Raw genomic sequence first — 17561 nt, 5'->3', positions numbered from 1 at the left:
AAATCTAATTTTACATATCAACGCTTTTACTATAATGCCCGTTTGTTTCTTTTGTTTTCATACAAACCTTGGACACGAATAATATTTTCCATTTCCGCTTTGATCGTAGGGATCACTTGACTCACAGACTGATGTATAAAAACATCGCGATCGTTAATCGGCAAAAGTTGTAAAGATGTGTTGCAACATTCGAATGCGTTATACTGGTTATCCGATGTTTTTCACTTAAGGTCAGATATGAAAATATTCTAAACGTTTTAACGCATATCGAAGTTGATACGTAATTTTTTCTGGCACGAGAAGCCGTCTAGTCGATCATCTGAGCTCGTAAATTCTTGAGGCCCACTTGAAAGTGTTTTTTATCCGTTCGCCGTAAAAAAAAAAAAAATAAAATAATAAAAGAAAATGTCTCCTGGGTGAAAGGTAGATGTGAAGTGAATAGAAAGTACATACAAGAAACAAAGTTTTACTTCTCCTTGCCTATTCCATTATTTTCGGCAATAGATCCCATCGGGTTACTTTTATACAAATTACCATATCATATACGCGTCGGATCGAGCGAGGGAGACTTTTTTTTTTTTTATCTTGACCCATCCACGTCACCCATCATTTTGACATAGGACTGCTGGTCCTACTGTTGTATGAAAGTTGTAACCGGTGTTTTTCCTTTTTTTGTCGTTGTAGCGTGGGGAAAAAATAAAATTACAGAAAAAAGATCAGAAAAGAGATACAAACAAGTCGGTGAACGTAAACGCCTATAAAATGAAATAACAGTTTGTTATGCGCCAAGAAAAAACAGATATAAAATAAAATATCAACTTTATTGTAGAGCAAAGCGGAAGCGAGACCGGATTCTGTTTATTTGATTTCGTGAAGCCGACGAATTATCGTATTTCAACCTGAAAAAACAAATTTCATCCTCTCAAACCGTTCATCGGTGTTAATAACCTTTTTCTTATTTAGAAAAATAAGTATCTATAACCCACTAGAACTTTGTTGGAAATTTTCCACACGCATTCCATTCATTATTTCATAATAATCGCGAAACATGAGCCAACGTTTAGGAACATTCTTCTCGCAAACAATTTCTTCGTCGTGTTGATGAATGATTAAAATATTGTGTCAAGTCATGCACGGTCTCACAATGAAGCGCGAAAACAGTCCATTGAACAAACAGTTTTCTTTCTTCGGGCAGTTAATTCATCATTGAACATCATTTTGTCTCTTTTTTATTTGCAAGTACACAACCGATGGCTTCAGCTTAGATATACCCATATTAAAATTTATGATTCTCATCGTTTCCTGAACACATTTCAGACTTGAATCGTGAACTACTTCCCACCTTGTGATATTTTTAGGCGTGAAAACTACCGGATCCGTAAGTTTTAAAACTCTCATCTTCACTGGGCTGAACATTGTAAAATGTGAGAAATTTTTTTATAAATTTCAGCGTTTGTCAACCAGAATAAATATCCAACCAACAGAGAGTTCATGCTTAAAAATAATACTAACCGAAGTCGAATTCTGTTCAATCTGAAATTATTTTTAGGTTATTCAAGAAACCTGGTATCACACATTTTTTACCAACATGGAAAATAGGTACATATTCAGTCGTACTTAACGTTTGTTCAATCAAAAAAAAAGTTTTTTTTAAACAGTATTTTTTAGATCGATGAAAGTAATTGGTCTCGTAAGAAAAATTTCAAGCTATCTAAAACTGGTTACACTGTATCAATTATAATTATTGGCAATCGAAGATGCGTATACACAGAAATGAACAAATCGAGACATTCCAACATAACGAAGACTCCATATTGCACCTATCCGTATCGATTGTTGTCTGATTTCAACTGTTGAAACATCTGACGCTTGGTAAAAAACCAGACGGATAATTTGGATGTCATATTTTTGTCACAGTTTTATTTTTACAATTGGAACCAAATTTTTTGCAACATCTGTAAACGCTTCGGACCAAAATAGAAACATATTTGTAAAAAAGATTTTTGTCACAATTTCATCTGTTTTTTAGACAGAGACTTTCTTTCCCGAAGTGTTAAAAATCCACGCAACTGAAAATCAGACTTAAACTACAGATGAAAATCGAATTATTTCGCGAAATTATTCCGATGCCGTAACTTGTCAATTAGCATGACGGACAAACGAAGACGAGTTGTTCGAACCTCGTTAGCTCGTTTGAGAAAAATTCAACTTCTGCGAATAAGAAATTGACAAATAAATCACACCAGTCTTTTCGTATCGTATAATTCGCAACAAATGTCGTGAACGATGAAGAAAGGACCGTGCAAGGTGCCGTATAGAGGGTAGAGATAAGGAGGACCATCTCCGTGTATAGAAAATTCCATTACTGCCGGGAAAGTTCCACAAAGCGCGAATCGGATTGTATCGCTTATCGCTTACGAACGACTTGTTGAACGACTATTTCCTGCTTTTCGGCCTAAACTTTTTTCAGGTGTTAAACCACCCACCCAAGACACTCCTCCTCACCTCTACCCGCCATACATCAAAGGAACTCGACTCTCGGGATAATTTTCTCAGCGCATGGATAGTTGAGAAATCCGCGGTATTCAATTAGATCGCTAGGATCGCGACGGCACGTAAGGCTAAGGCCATGTTTACCTTAAACTAGGTTGAAGGAATTCGCCGGGATTCTCTAGGAACTGTCAGGTTGAGGCCATCGGGCGTTCCAGTGTCACCTGCACGGTCGCGTACGATTATTGGTACCTGTTCATACCGTGGGTGATAGTGATGGTGGTGGTGGTAGTGGTGGTGGTAATAATAGTCGTCGCTATGGACCATATCGGTATTGGTGGTAGTGGAATCGCCGGTTGTGACGGTACCGGCAGCAGCACCAGGCGGCACATCGCGTTTCCAACACACACACACACACACACACACACAAAATTCCACGCGCATAACCACGCGCTGCAGTCGATAACGCCTGCGCACTCAAAGATGAGTACCTCCAGTTTGCCGCTGTGCCAGACAGCCCGCCGCATCTCAACAGTTGGCGTTGGTCTCCGAAAGTCCAAGCTTCGCATCATCCGACTTGAGCAGAGAGCTTGCGGAATCCTCGAACAAACTTACCGATATCTCAAAGAAACGTGGAAGAAATTGATAAAAAGAAGAAGGAAAAAAAAAAGGAAAACAAACATTCAAATCGATCGCTCGAACACCGATTGCAGAGAATTTCAACGGTTTGTAGAAAAGCTGAGACAAAACAAACACATAGATTGAACACGATCTTGAATAAGATCGTTTGTCTTATCAGTAAGATATTAATTTTATTTGCCCGCGCTTATGGTTAAATTCTTATAATCTCGAAAATTTCGTCAAAAATTTAAATCGATCGAAGGATCCAGAAATCGATGGATTCGCGGTGTATGAAAATCGGTGATAAGCTAGACTTGTGATTATTTTTGGTATCACGCCGCGAGCGTTAATAATTCTTTTGTTATAAACAGCGGTAAAAATTGGCGATAATTATCGATTCAACGGAGAAAAGTAAATTTGCAATTAACTGAGAGAAAAACAGATACCGAGATACAAAGGTAAGGCGGGGGAAGTGAGTAGAGTCGAAGAAGAAGAAGAAGAAGAATAAAAGAAGGAAAAAAAATTACTAGCAACAAATAGTCGAGCAGACGCGATGCCAGTTGTGTAAACTGAAAAAGGTGCCGTGCGGTGCCGTTGATAACTTGATGGCCGATTCGTCGGGAACGGTGCACGTGATATTGAAATTTCCAATGCTACAACCCCCATCGCCGCTTTTGGAGATGGCATCTCTTCGTCTGCCGGATTCCGAGGAGTTTGACATAGACACGCGACACAGAACGAACGGTAACCAGGTGGTCCCGAGTAACACGACCTCGGCAACGACGATTTCGGGCGCGATACTATCGAGCACCCATTTGACCACGCAACCGGGCAACAACGACCTCTTCGCAAAGGTGAGGAACGAGCTCCAGGAGTACGTCGGCAACTCTCTGGTAGACCTTGTCACAGCCCCGAGTCCGGCAGGTTCAACGATGGAGGAATCGCCGGTTGGTTTCCTGAACGCGAGCGGATCCGCGAACCTCTCGAGTGATCGGCTTCCGGATCTCTTTTACAGGCACAGCATGGCCATGACAGCCGTTTACTGTGTCGCCTACATGCTTGTGTTTGTTATTGGATTAATCGGTAACAGTTTTGTGATCGCTGTGGTTTATCGATCGCCGAGGATGAGGACCGTCACCAACTTCTTCATCGTTAACCTCGCCGTCGCCGATATACTCGTCATCGTCTTCTGCCTACCAGCTACGCTGATGAGCAACATCTTTGTCCGTGAGTAAAAATAAACCCTCGTCATTATTCTCGTTAACACCAGACTTATTCCGTCCTTAGCGTTACACTCTTCGAAAACGAATCGTGGATTAGTCACTGGTGCAAATATGCGCGGCTAAATGTCACTATCGTGCTCGATCACTTCCATTTGTCTTCGAATCAAAGTTGGCAATAAAATTAGGCCGTGATTGATCGTTGGTCGAAGTTGGAGACTGCTATTTCTCGGACAGCGTTTGACGAGGCACTCGGATATTCAAATTCCGAGAAATACGAGAACGGAAACATTCACCAGATTATAAACCATCGCTCCGCGTCTTTTGGCTAATTTTCCAAAGCCTTTCAGAGTTCGGAGCTTTTGCTCGCTTTCGGGGCAGAGTCGAGAGTCGATGACTTTTTTCACTTCCACGGCCTGTCTTTGTCTTTGCTATCTGAAACTGACACGGGTGGATGAAGGTGACGGGGTGTGCACAGTATATTTTACCGTCACTTTATTGATACCGATGGCCTATCGCGTCGACGATCTTAATGCAAAAATTCTACCCCGGGGTGAAAGTGCATCCAGAACGCGAAAACTTTCACGAGATACGAGCCAATACGTAAGAAAAACGAACTCAGATTTGAGAAAAACCGAAAACCAAACACGGCTGGAAACATTTCTTGTCAGGGTTCGGAGCTTTTATCGGGCGATGGAAGGTGAAAAAGAGGTGAGGAAAAAATTAGGAACGAAAGGGGATGGGTGGAAAAAAACGTGGACAACTATATCAGTTGTATTTTTACTCTCTCAAGTATGATGGCATTTGTTATTGCGAACGTGTCAATCCGACCTGGTCTGTACCGATAAAATATTTACCAGAGTAAAAAGACTCGAGAAATATGAGATCCGGTAATAATGTTATTGTGGCAAATGGAGCTTCACGCGTGTCATCGCAGTACGCATCACGTCTATATGCATGTAAGGCCGTTGAAGAAAATAGGAAGGGGAAGAATTGAAAGCTGTTTAAATAAAAACACCAATACCATACAGACCGTAAGGTCATTGAATGGAATGAAAAATATCTATAGAATCATCGAGCGATAAAAGTGGATCTATAGGTATTGACTTCGAATGAAAAGAGACAACGAATCTTGCCTAATTCTGATGTGTATGAAAAATGTCAGGCAACAGGCGCTTCCCGACACAATCAGCTCTCGTAGCACTTCTGACGATGATTTATCTACACGCACTATATTTGACTCGTGCGGTCCCCCTTTTTAGCCCGACTCTTTCGGCTATACACGCCAGTTTCGTTGGATAAATAGAGGGCCAATGTTTGCTCGGAGAGCCGGACTAGAGAAATACCGTAACCGAGAATGAGGCAGAGCTTCTGCGTTATGCCGACTCGATTCGCGAATGTAGGCAGTATTTTTGTTTGGATCAATTTTTTTTTCTTTCACGCCAAGAAAAATTTTCCCACTTAGATTCTGCAGCGATTGAATATCGAGAAGTATTTTTTCCTGTCGTATAAAGTCCGTGCTAAAATATCTAACGTTGAGTAGGTGGATAAAAAGTTGCCAGGTTGATGATGAAAATTACGCTCGACCTTAACATCTGGGAGGAGAAACTTAATGACGTACACATTTCTTGCGCACTTGTCTCGTAGACCTTTAAGCTACTCGGAAACAGACTGCAATCTATCTATTCGTGCTGTAATTTTCACGAGAGTGTAAGTATTTAAGTGTATACATGTATAATATTCAAGTGCAGCAGTGATCTAACCGCTGAACAAACGCGACGACATCTATGAGTACGGCTGCAGAAATTTGCAATTTTCATTTTGTCACCAACGTGTAAATAGCCAGCGATAATTACCTGCACAGGGTGAAAAAAGGAAGCGAATCGGAGTAAAAGAATACTTGGATTTTTTTTTATCTTTTCTCTAGAAACGAAACAAAACGAAAGAAACGAGAAGCAATATAAAGGATAAGAGAAAAACAAGAATCCAGCGTGGAATTTGCAGAGCGGATAAAACAATCCTAGTTAGGTTATAGCGGAATTGTTAGTGGTGAATGTGTAACGTAAAATGCGTCTGGAATTTAGCGGTGATGTTAAGAGAGCTGAAGAGAGACGGAAAGATGGAGAGTATAAGGAGCAAAGCTCGCATAACGTCTGGGTGTGCCGTGTGCGATGTAGAATCGACGAAATGCATTCTCATTCTCGTACCGCAAAGTATAACTTCTCTTTATGGTATTGCCTCGATGGTAGGAATCGCGAGGATTACAACAATTCATTTACGACGTGGAATGGATCCTTTTGTTTTTCGGCTTGTTGTATACCGAGTTCGGCAGAAAATCCCTCCAACGCTTTGTATTGTAATTATAAGATAATACGGAGTCGCCGTTTCGTCGATCTTCAACCGATTAGTTAGTGAGAAAATTTCAAACATCATTGCGCAACCGAATTCGCGCGCAGTTGCTGCAGAGGTGTATGTGTATCGCAAATGTGCCGCGCATAGCCCAGTGTCAATGGATCCCCATTATCCAATGCGGAATTCATTAGCCTTCGCTGTTAGGAATACGTTACGCTTCTCTACGTAGCCTTGCCTTCAGCCTGGCATGGTATAGTTGTAAAGAATGTACGTAACTTGCCAACTCACATTGCTCGAAAATACTCATATTATATGCACTTATCAGGCAGTCGAATAAAAAGACGAGAACGAAGAAGAAGAAGAAGAAGAAGAAGAAGAAGAAGTGTCGAATAAACAAGTTGAATTTCGTTTCTCTGACAGTTACAAATACATCTTCTTTTCTTCTCTTTATCACATCTTATTTTACTGCATTATAATTATGCCAATGGCCAATATGGGAGGAGGACAACCACGCCACAAAGAACTTGGCACAAAAGGGGAAACGTATTCTTCTCTCGCATGACTGCAGGTGTATTTTAAGGATGGTTCTTAAAACGGTCAAAGTACACCCGAGTTCACGCATCTTTTCGAGGGAAATCGAGCGAGATTAACGTCATCTTATGGAAGGCCAGATTTTCATCTTTATAATATTCATGCAAATGCAGAATACACACTCACACACACACACACACACACACACACACACACACACACACATATATATATATATATATGTATGCATGTACAAAAACGTGGATGTGAATTAAAAATCTCCCAAGTTGGTCTAGAAATCGTAGAAATGCAAGAGGTTGCAATGTGCAAAATCGAAAGTTATTTACTCGGGAGTCTAGAGATGCGCGAGATTGCCATTCTAATTGGCTTATAAATTTCGTTTAAATGAAATTTATTATTCCACTGTCAGCGCAGACTAATTCTCTCTATCGTGTCTTTAAAACCTTCCGTTTTTTAACTTCACTCGAGCTTCTGATTTATTGCAAATGGAATTGTTACACGACCAATGATATCACAACCAAGAATCACGGCATGAATCCGAAACTTGTTGGTTTTTTTTTCCATTCGTTGATAAAAATGATTTAAATAATCGTTACGCTTTAACGGTAACATTTTTGGCAAACATAATTTGTTTGTAGATTTCTTTTCGGGGGTGAAAAAAGAAAGAAAAGAAACATTCACCCGTTCCAATATTCGTAATTTCGTAATTCAAGTAGGCATTTAAGAGAAAGCATCACGTGCCTCGATTTAAAAAATCACATTTTCGTAACTCATCCCGGAATGGGTTCGTTAGCGATTGGAGGTCAGTAGGTCGAAGTTTTTGTGCAAATACCTCACGTTGCTGGAAGTTTATCGAAAAAAGGAGAATAAGGTAGGGAGGGACCAAAGTATTTAATTTTTGAATGTTCTCCGGGAAGTCCTTGGGGTCGAGCTGCGGCGGCCTAACCTGTTAGGTAAAATGGAATTTAGGTCATGTTGCAGCGGCGACGATGGGTCGAATTCTTATCACGTAAGGTGGCACAAGCTCTGCGCCGATTCGACCTATTGATTTATCTCTCACGATCAGAAGAGAGAGCTTTTCACATTATTCGGATCTGGAGAGGAACTCAGGTGGCATCGATCAGGCTTCAATTGAAGGCTCGCCCCGTTCGTTTATCTATTTTTTCCGCCCACGTCTTTCCCTCAGCTTTTGGACTCGAGAAATGATTTAACTAAGGTGAAAAATCTCCGATCGATGTGAATTGAATTGTGTTTAATCAGACGAATATTTCCTTCATTTTCGATTATAATTCAGAAGCTACGAATTTTTATTGAAATGCTCGGTTGTTAAGTATTAACTACATCAAAACAGTAACGTTACTGTATGACATTCTTGCTGCAACGAAATCATCGTTAGTTTGATTTTTTACCAATTTCGCAGCTCATTACGTTCATCAATATAGTTTTCCTTATCTTTGCCATTGATGCAAAAAGAAACGTGTCATTCTTCGTTATGTAAATACATCAATATTATTTCAAACTCGCTTCAAGATAATTACAGAAGAATCCATTCACAGACAAAATGGATCTTAATTCGCAAAGATTGAACGAAAGATTTTGGCGACAAAACACGGATCAAGTCTATTTATTCATCAATTATTAGCAAGTCAAAAATATCTTTACCCAAATTTGCACTTTCCAAGATCTCGTTCTATTTTAAAGAAAAAAAATTTATTCAATAAAATTCATCCAGTTAATTTTAGTTCAAGTACTGAAGCCTTGATTGCATAATTTCTGAATCTCGGCAACAGTGTACATAATTATTTATTTTCATCTCCTACGCGCTTGAATAATTTTTAATTTCATTCGCAATATTCAAACGTTCGGAGTTTAACAAACAATTTATCGCCATCTATTCTCCTTGTGAAACAAAAGTCTGTCATCGAAAGGTTATCTTGAGATAGAAACGGTCGACTGGTTCCAAATTTTGAGGTAATAATTAATTAGCCAGGTTTTTTTTATCGCACCCAATAATTCTCGGTTCGTTTCACCCTTGTCCGAATTAATTTGGCTAATGACAGTGAGCTCAGTCTGCTGGTCCTAATTATACCGAGGAATCCGCGATTGTGAGAATTGTTCGGTTTATTACCGAACGACAGAGTCTCGGCTCGTTATTCAAATTTATGTAATCACCGTATGCAAGATTATCGTAGATTCCCGATTCCCGCGATTTACTTCAACAAACTAGACACATCCAATTGAGACATATCCATATTTATCGTTCACGTAGCGATAAAATGAAGGCAAAGCGTTACATCGCGTGGCTGATCGTTGGATAAATTTCAGACGCACGAGAGAACCGAACGTTGGAATTTACACAACATTCCGATTAGTAATATTGAAATTATTTTCGGCTAGTAATTTCTCCTTTCAGTGCTAGACAGGCAGTGATCGATTGACGACCGACTTCACCTTTCATCCTGTAAAAAAGGAAAAAGAGAAGAAACCAACGAGAATAACAATACTCTGTAAAACCGATGCGTTTAATCCAGCCAAACCTGATCGGTGCGGATTAAGTCATTTTACCGTGTTTTCTCAGCGGCGATAACGAGAAAAAGTAGCTATCTTTCATCCCTTCGTCGCTTTCAAAAGACAAAGAAATGTATCAGAGGTATTCTCACAATGCCGAAAAGAGAAAGGATAAAGAAACAAAAAAAAATAAATAAGAATTTCACCGCGGTTACGTCGTTTATGATATAAAAAAGAAGAAGCTACCGTTCGACACGCGAGGGAAACTGACACCCTGCGATAATATGTTATTTATATAACTGGCAGAAAGTTGTACGAGACAAATTTCTGCGCTATGGCGATCGCGTATCGCGTGTGAGATTGGATTCGATAAGAATCTTTCCTCGTCACGAGATTTTTGAAAACTCCTTTGTCACCCATGTACAATGTACATTATATATAATATAATGTAGCAAAAGTTTTACGTCTAGAAAGCTTTCTTTTTTTCTCTTCACCGCGGAGAAGGACAATGGTTGAAAAAAATATTATATCACATCGTTGAGTTAAAAGACTCGTGGATATATTGCACTGGATTCTTTCATCAAAATTTCACTCAGCAAACTGGACGAAATTTCCGAGGCAACCTTCGGAGGACGAATTTACTCTTAGATATTTTCTTCGGATATCCCTTGTCGAGCAAAAAAAGGTAAGAACAAAAAAATAAGTGAAAAAAAAAATGGAAAAAATGGAAGATGCAGAATATATTCGAGCGTCGTTTAGTCAGAAAATATGGTCTCTGACCCCGACGTTCTACGTTCTTGGGTAAAAACAAAAACAACGAAAACAAACAAAAACAACAAAAAACCTGCCAGTTATTGAACTCGAAATATGTCAAATTCGTTCATAACCCTGCCCACTGTATGTGAACACGGCTAATATATGACCCGGTATTGATCCCACTTTGAAAAATTGAACTTGGGTGCATAAAAAAAAAAAAAAGTTTCCCCTGCGTTGAGAGGGTGAATTTATCCGATAATTAATTCCGTGACGCGGCCAGCAGAGATCAAATTTCCACTCAAGGTAGTAGAACGGATGTGAGAAGATGAGTAAGGTGTTTAAGGAAGGGTGGGATGAATAAAAAAAGATGTGTCGTAGAAGGTTTGGTGATTAATTGATCAATTTCACCTGTTTTCGCGTTGTCGAAATGGAGGCGAAGTGCCCATCGATCGAGTGCAATTTCTGGCATCTACGGTGAATCTCGTTACTTTATCGACTGGCTATTTCTGGGCTCCGTCACCCAGTAAAACCAATTTTAGTTCGGTAGACTCGACATAAAAATCAATGTTCCGTACATCGGCGATCGGAGCTGTTTTTATCGTTCAAGGAGTAAATTTTCTTTCCTTTTTTTCTCGTCTTCCCTTGAACACACTGTTGACTACGCAAATAGTATTTCATCAGCCGTTCGACTATCGATTGTTTTTAAATTCAATCCCTTAAAACCCGGTATTCCAATCTCCTGAGGGGTTTAAACTCTGAAATTTTTTCTTCTCGACCAATTGGCTGTGCGTATGAAAAAACATTGGGAATTCATAAAATTTTACACACCCTGTGCATGTGTCATTTTTTATTTATTTTTATTTTTTTTTGTTTCTTCTTTTCTCTTGAAACAATGGTCGGGGTTATAAACAGTGTCTATTCTCTGGACTCACGTGATTATTCAAAGTTGCATGTATAATACTAGAGTAATGCATAACGTCATCGGTTATTACCAACTTCTATTAGTGTGAAAATCAACAAGGTTCAAACCGTTCGATCATCTTCAAAAATCATGAAGCAAAAAGTGGTTCAGGTTGAACCGAGGCAAAAGAGAAATAAGACAAGAGTGCCAAACGCTTGTTCCGCTGGTAACAAAAGCGTGGAAAAATAGAAGCAAGAAAGCTGAGTAAGCTTCGGTTGAAGGAAAAATACCGCTTTATATACTATAGTTACGGCAATCTGTTATAATCCACGAATACCCAGCGTAACCCGTACAGTTTATGGGTACCTCGTTCTTTTTTTTTCTTTTCATATTTCTTTCTATCATTCGGTCCCTTTCCTCCGTTTAATTTTTTCCTTCTTTCTTTCTTTCCTTCTTTTATCAATTATTTATATCCAGACTCGCTTTGTCCCGCGTCTCTGAAACAATTCACAGCCTTTCCAAAACCCGGCGGGGATACATTGACTGTCAAGTCGATGGCCTCCCTCCGGGTTACGGATTGCTTCAACAAAATGCACCGACTAGGTGGAATGGCATGTTCATTTATCAGGGCCGGTCCAAGGAGACGTGTGTGAATTTTACACCGCCTCCTTTGTAACTCGACGTTGCTTCCCGTTGGATAAATTAAAGCTCTAGTTGAGCTGCGGTTCTCGTCGATTCATTTTCCTTGAAAACAGCTCTGGGGATGGAAATAAATTCAAATTACACGCGCTTGCCGAGCCAGGTAGTCATACTTTATGCAAGCTCATGTTTTTGTTCTTTGAAAGCGATAGAAAAAAATTGACTCGCATAATTACAAAGACTCACAATTGTTTGTACATAAGGAACTCGGTTCAATTTATCGTTTGATTCTGCAGAGTTATTTCCGAGAAGATATAACGATGTTTTGGGACTTTTAATTGAAATTTTGATATCCTCTGTCACGTGGTAAACGCTTTGTTTTCTCACTCCAAGAATTCTAAGTAACAAATATCGAGTCATGAATTACAGTAAGTGAATTGATCTATTTTCATGGTCAGAAGAATCAATGTTTCCCAAAAAAGTAATCGAAATGTGAGCGTATGAAACTTTGAAATTTGAAACATTTGGTCTGGATTCATTGAACAAGAAAGGTATATTCTCGAAATCAAATCTAGTCAATCATTCTCTGATGGGATTCTGAAATATTTTATTGCCGAGTGTATCACAGGAGAATCTTTGCAAAATAATCCACACGTAGAAATGCAAAAAAATAAAAACAATGATGGTAATAATAATTATCAAATAGAGAAAAAGAATCGATCGTGAACCCGAATATACAAACTGCCAATGAAACTGAATTTCTTTGAAAACTGTTCGATTTCCTTTGCGTCAAAAAAGGGAAGAAAACCAAAAAATCTTTGGCCGTAAATTACAGGACGGGAAAATAAAATTACCAAATTTGGCGCACAGGTAACGGCGAGGCGAGGTTAAAATTTCGAATTTGAAAATTTCCGACATCGTCAAATTCCGAATTTATTGGTGGCGAAACTTACAACACAGAAATCAAATTTCGACGAACATCAAAGTTTCAAACGGTCCGAAACTTGAAGCTCAAAGTTCCGAAAGTGCGTGAATGAGAAAATTTAAAAATCTGAAACATCGAAATTCCGAATGATCCCAAGATTTTCAGTGCTGTAAATTTCTGGTTTGGTGAAATTTCACGACTTTGATCTTCCTTGGTTTCGGATTTTCGATATTTTTATTTTCGGAATCCTGGTCATTGCGATTTTCGGTTTTTCTGATTTTTTACACCAAGTCGTCGAGTAAACCACGCTGTATGAGCATACTTCAGCTCTCAGAATTTTACTTCGTCAATGCTTTATTTTTCGAAATTCTGCCTCATCGTAACTTGAATTTTCGGAATCAGCCGTCGGCTGTCCAAGCATTCGAAACTTCGTCGTTTCTTCAAAGTTTGATTTCGTTTACTTCAAGTTTCGGCACGAAACAATACGGAATTAGAAGCTTTCGGAACTTTTCAAATTCGTAACTTCAACCACGCTCCGTAACAGCTGGTGTAATTCGCGAGCAAGCACGAAAGCTGCATAGGTGAAAGCCGGCGCCCCGTATTCGCGAGGGTTGCATGCACTCTGATGCAGAGGCAACGGCGACCCGGGCAGGTGAGTGTTCGTACGTATCGAAGGCTGCTCCGGGGTGAACGCCCTTCGGTGACCGCGTCCCGACGCCCGCGCCGCCTGACGTAGAGCGGAAACGCAAAGTCCAGAAACTGGGGCTTTCATCGTTATAGTTATACCTAATTCCTAGTTGTGGAACAACATTGTTTATGACTGCGGTGAAATCCCTCCTTGAGCAAAAACCCCGAGCGTAAGATAAGAAATTGCGGAAGAAGACGGAAGAAGACAGAGGAGGCCGTATTAAAGATGCGCAGACGCTTGCCAAAAATGGGGTCGATAGAGGCTCGTATACTTGTGATCCGAAATAATTCATTAACGCTGCTGCGATTTCCTAATGCAGCGGTCCGTGATCGTTGATCCTGACGGAAAGCAACGGATGTCCCGTCGTCGTCCGAAAACTTCTTGCCAATACAGCGGAAAAATTTTTCGCGACCTTGTCTTAATCCTCATCCTTCCAGTTTCTGGCCCAGTGTCGATAAATTTCACCTCCATTGATTTTAGTTCGCTACCGCAGCGGCAGGTTTGCATTATGGTAGTGAAAATTTGCCAAACGAAACTTGGCGAGAATGATTCAGGTTCATTTCACCCTTTCTGAATTTTTAAATTATCGTTTAAACATTGTGACTGTTCAAAACCATTTAAACGTAAACAGTTTACGTTTCAAGCTAATTATCGCGTGTTACAATATTATCGCAATTATGATTTAGCACAAACCAAAACCGAAACAGCTATTAACCATCTTGGAATTTTAGTCACTAGCATAAATAATCGCGTCGCAAATATTTTCGAATAGTCGTTTAACTCCGGAATTGTTTTTTTTTTTTATTTATTTATCTCGTCACCCAGTGAGCGAAAAATTCCTCAATTCAGGCCAGACGTATTCCTAAAGATCTAAATAATTACGAGTACTTCGATAATGTGGTTCGAAATTAGGTCGAACTAATTGTAAAATGCAGCAGAATCCACGGAAGAAAAAAGTGAGCAAAAGAAAAAACCAAAACGAACGAAGCAGAAATAATTCACACACAATTCACGAATATTTGTTGCAAAATAAATGCGTTCCACAGTTTTTACTACCGTGTAAAAATGTTCCGATTTTTTTTTTTTAACCGTCTCTTCCTTCATCCAAGGCCACAAAAAATTATGGGATGGAACTTTTTGTCCAGGAATATCCTCGAGCTTGGCTCAACTTCGAGTTGGTAAGATTTTCCATGAGAACTTTTACGTACATGCGTGCTGCGGGCATAAGCAATATATGGGCGCGGGTTATGCAAGTTTATGCTCGAACCTCTGGCGAGATGTTTTGCCTCAGAAATCGACTGCATCTGGCCTCGAGTGCCAAGCAGCCCGAATATAGCCAAGCGACGCTGTACCAAATCGACTGAGCTTACAGGTTTATGTGCCCGGTTTGAAATTTCCGCATCCGCATCCGGATCGATCGGACTTCCCTCCTAGCTGCGCATCCCCGGTAATTCAGCTCCGAAAACAATCTGATCGATATCAGATGCGCTTGAAAAAGTGATAATAAAAGATGAATTATCGAGAGTGAATTTATTCGGTTATCAAATAGTCATGTTCGACGTGATAAAAACACAAATTTAACTCGGTTATACCTACAAGTAATTTTTTTAATATCTCTCTCTTTCTCTCTCTGTCTCTTTGCATAAAATATAAACATAGACGAAAATCCGTTGAAATCATTGGTTTTATTTAAATTTATACTTTATCTTTATTCTACGAGTAAATAAGTTGATTCAAATAAATTTATTTTGCTAACCCAAGTGAGAGAGTAACTAGGCAAACATAAGTTATGAATCGTTTGACTGATCATTTGTTTTTTTTTTACAGTACATCCAATCGACGCGTAATATAACGGTGATATTATTGATTCTATTTCATTTACTTTTTCCACTCCTTAAAGGAGGCGTACATCTGCCTGTCATTTATAATTGAACGACAACCGGCGCAGTTGGTCAAATGACGTCGTGCTTGAAACTCTAATAATAAACACGTTGACAACACATCCTGTGTCAGTTATTTTATGCGATGTTTCGTTGATTAGGTAAGACGTATTGACACGGTGAAATGAGGAATAAATGAATGAACAAGCGAAGTGCGTTTTTAAAATAGATTTTTTTTCACGTTTTAATTTATAACGGATCGAAAACGATAAACAGGAAACTTCAAGAATTGCGTATTCGTGAATATTTCAGAGCGTACAAGACTTTCGAATAACGAGTTCTCAAACAAACTGTCGCTAATTGATTACACCTTTACCTCAAAGGGGCGGAACGGGCGCTGTTTAAAAACTAAAAATATGCTCAATTTTATCACGCTTCACGCTCGCTCAAAGAATATAACAACGGCTGGCAAACAATCTGCTTTTCATTGCTGATTACGGACGCGCGAGATTCAAGTGATCTCGGAATGGTCGTGACGATGACAACCAGATTGAAACCGCGATTGTTTAAAGAATCAACTTGGCACGTGTGCAAATAAGAAGATAGATTTAAACTCCAATTTTTATACGTGCATAAAACGGATCGTATTATTTTTATTTTTTCATTAAAGAACATATTTACCAATCTCACAATTAGCGGCAAATGAATTTCACTGATTTTTGCTTTTAAACTTATCGTGTGAATTAATTCAATCGTTTAAATCAATCGTTAAAATATACGATCCAACGATTTTTGGTTTCTTCTCACTTTATCCGCATTTGAATTTGTTTCCCGTAAACATCTAATTATGCATTTCGCGTACCTTTATTTTTTCATCTCTTTATTGTTCTCTCTCTGCTTCTGAATAGCCAATCCTATTACTCTGCATCACTTGCCTCCAGCATATCTACCTGTAACCAGTCACGGACGCCGAGGGATTTTTATTTTATTACCCCCGACGGTACTTGACTCGGGATTTTCTAGTAGGCACCAGCCATGCACCTACTTAAGGATAATCAATATCGAGGAAAGGAGCCTGTTAAGCGGTCAGCGAACGATGACCTGATAATCTACGGATCTGTGTGTGTCGGTGCAAGTGTGTTGGCGAAATTGCATAATATTATATTGCGATGAAGCATGTCACGGATCACTTCGCGTGAGGTTGCGCCGTCGGCGCGGTCACGGATTTTGAGAAGGACCGACTATAGGCTGAAATAATTTAGTGAAATACTGAAGGGAAGAAGCGCAGAGGCAAGTGATAAGAATTCAAATTTTCCGATCCGCGAGTCTGGTAAGAATGACTAAAAATAATCGATTTCTTTCCCCGACTAACAGAGTATAATCGATTATTTTTCAAACTTAATTAATCGACCGACTCAATTATTTTTCCTCACAATCAGTTTTTTGGTTTTCAATCCCATGAAAGTTGCAACGCAATGTGAATTTATGTGATTAAAGTATCAATTGTCATCATTGTCTTACTCACCAAGTACCTATTTCATATAAAAAGTGAAAGATAAATGAATGTTTTCACATGAAATTGAAAAATATTTTGAATGAAACTATGAATTATGAAAAAACTTTACCGCTGTTAAGACTACATCCTGAAATTTACGTAACTTTGGTTTCACATGCATCGTGTAAAAAAAATCTGAAATAATCGATTAGTCAATTGATTTTTACCGATTCAATCGAGCAGTGTTCGATTATTTTTTTTCGACTCGATTAATCGATGCATCGCCAGAGCGTCGGTACTAAAAAATTTCAGCAGTAAAACAAGAATCCCATATCCCGATAAGAAATTCAAAATTTCCATCCTTTCTTTATTTCTAGCAAATCGCCGATGCACGCGCAGAACACAAATCATATCAGAAGGTGAAAAAATTTTCTTCCTTAAACGAAAGGCACGCGATAATGGAATTTATTCGATGTACATTAATTGTTCTCCTTTTACCCGTCGTCGATAGAATGCGTATTGAGCGACGAGTGT

At 39.2% G+C, this 17561-nt stretch overlaps 1 protein-coding gene across 2 annotated transcripts in view; it reads left to right on the top strand.

The window, feature by feature from the left end:
• The first annotated feature begins 3006 nt into the window (after positions 1–3006).
• LOC124177732 (neuropeptide SIFamide receptor) overlaps positions 3007–17561 on the top strand; it is a 75804-nt gene continuing 61249 nt past the window's right edge. Inside the window, exons 1-2 of one of the 2 annotated variants that reach the window (XM_046560477.1) lie at positions 3007–3288; positions 3483–4338. In XM_046560477.1, the coding sequence (XP_046416433.1) occupies positions 3717–4338 (622 nt within the window). In that variant the 5' untranslated portion in view covers positions 3007–3288; positions 3483–3716. Of the gene's footprint in view, positions 4339–17561 lie in introns of both variants that reach the window. The other variant, XM_046560466.1, reaches the window with a different exon arrangement.

This window comes from Neodiprion fabricii, chromosome 1 (assembly GCF_021155785.1).
Source record: "Neodiprion fabricii isolate iyNeoFabr1 chromosome 1, iyNeoFabr1.1, whole genome shotgun sequence".
Classification (NCBI taxonomy): Eukaryota; Metazoa; Arthropoda; class Insecta; order Hymenoptera; family Diprionidae; genus Neodiprion; species Neodiprion fabricii.
This window is presented reverse-complemented; position numbering and strand designations above follow the sequence as displayed.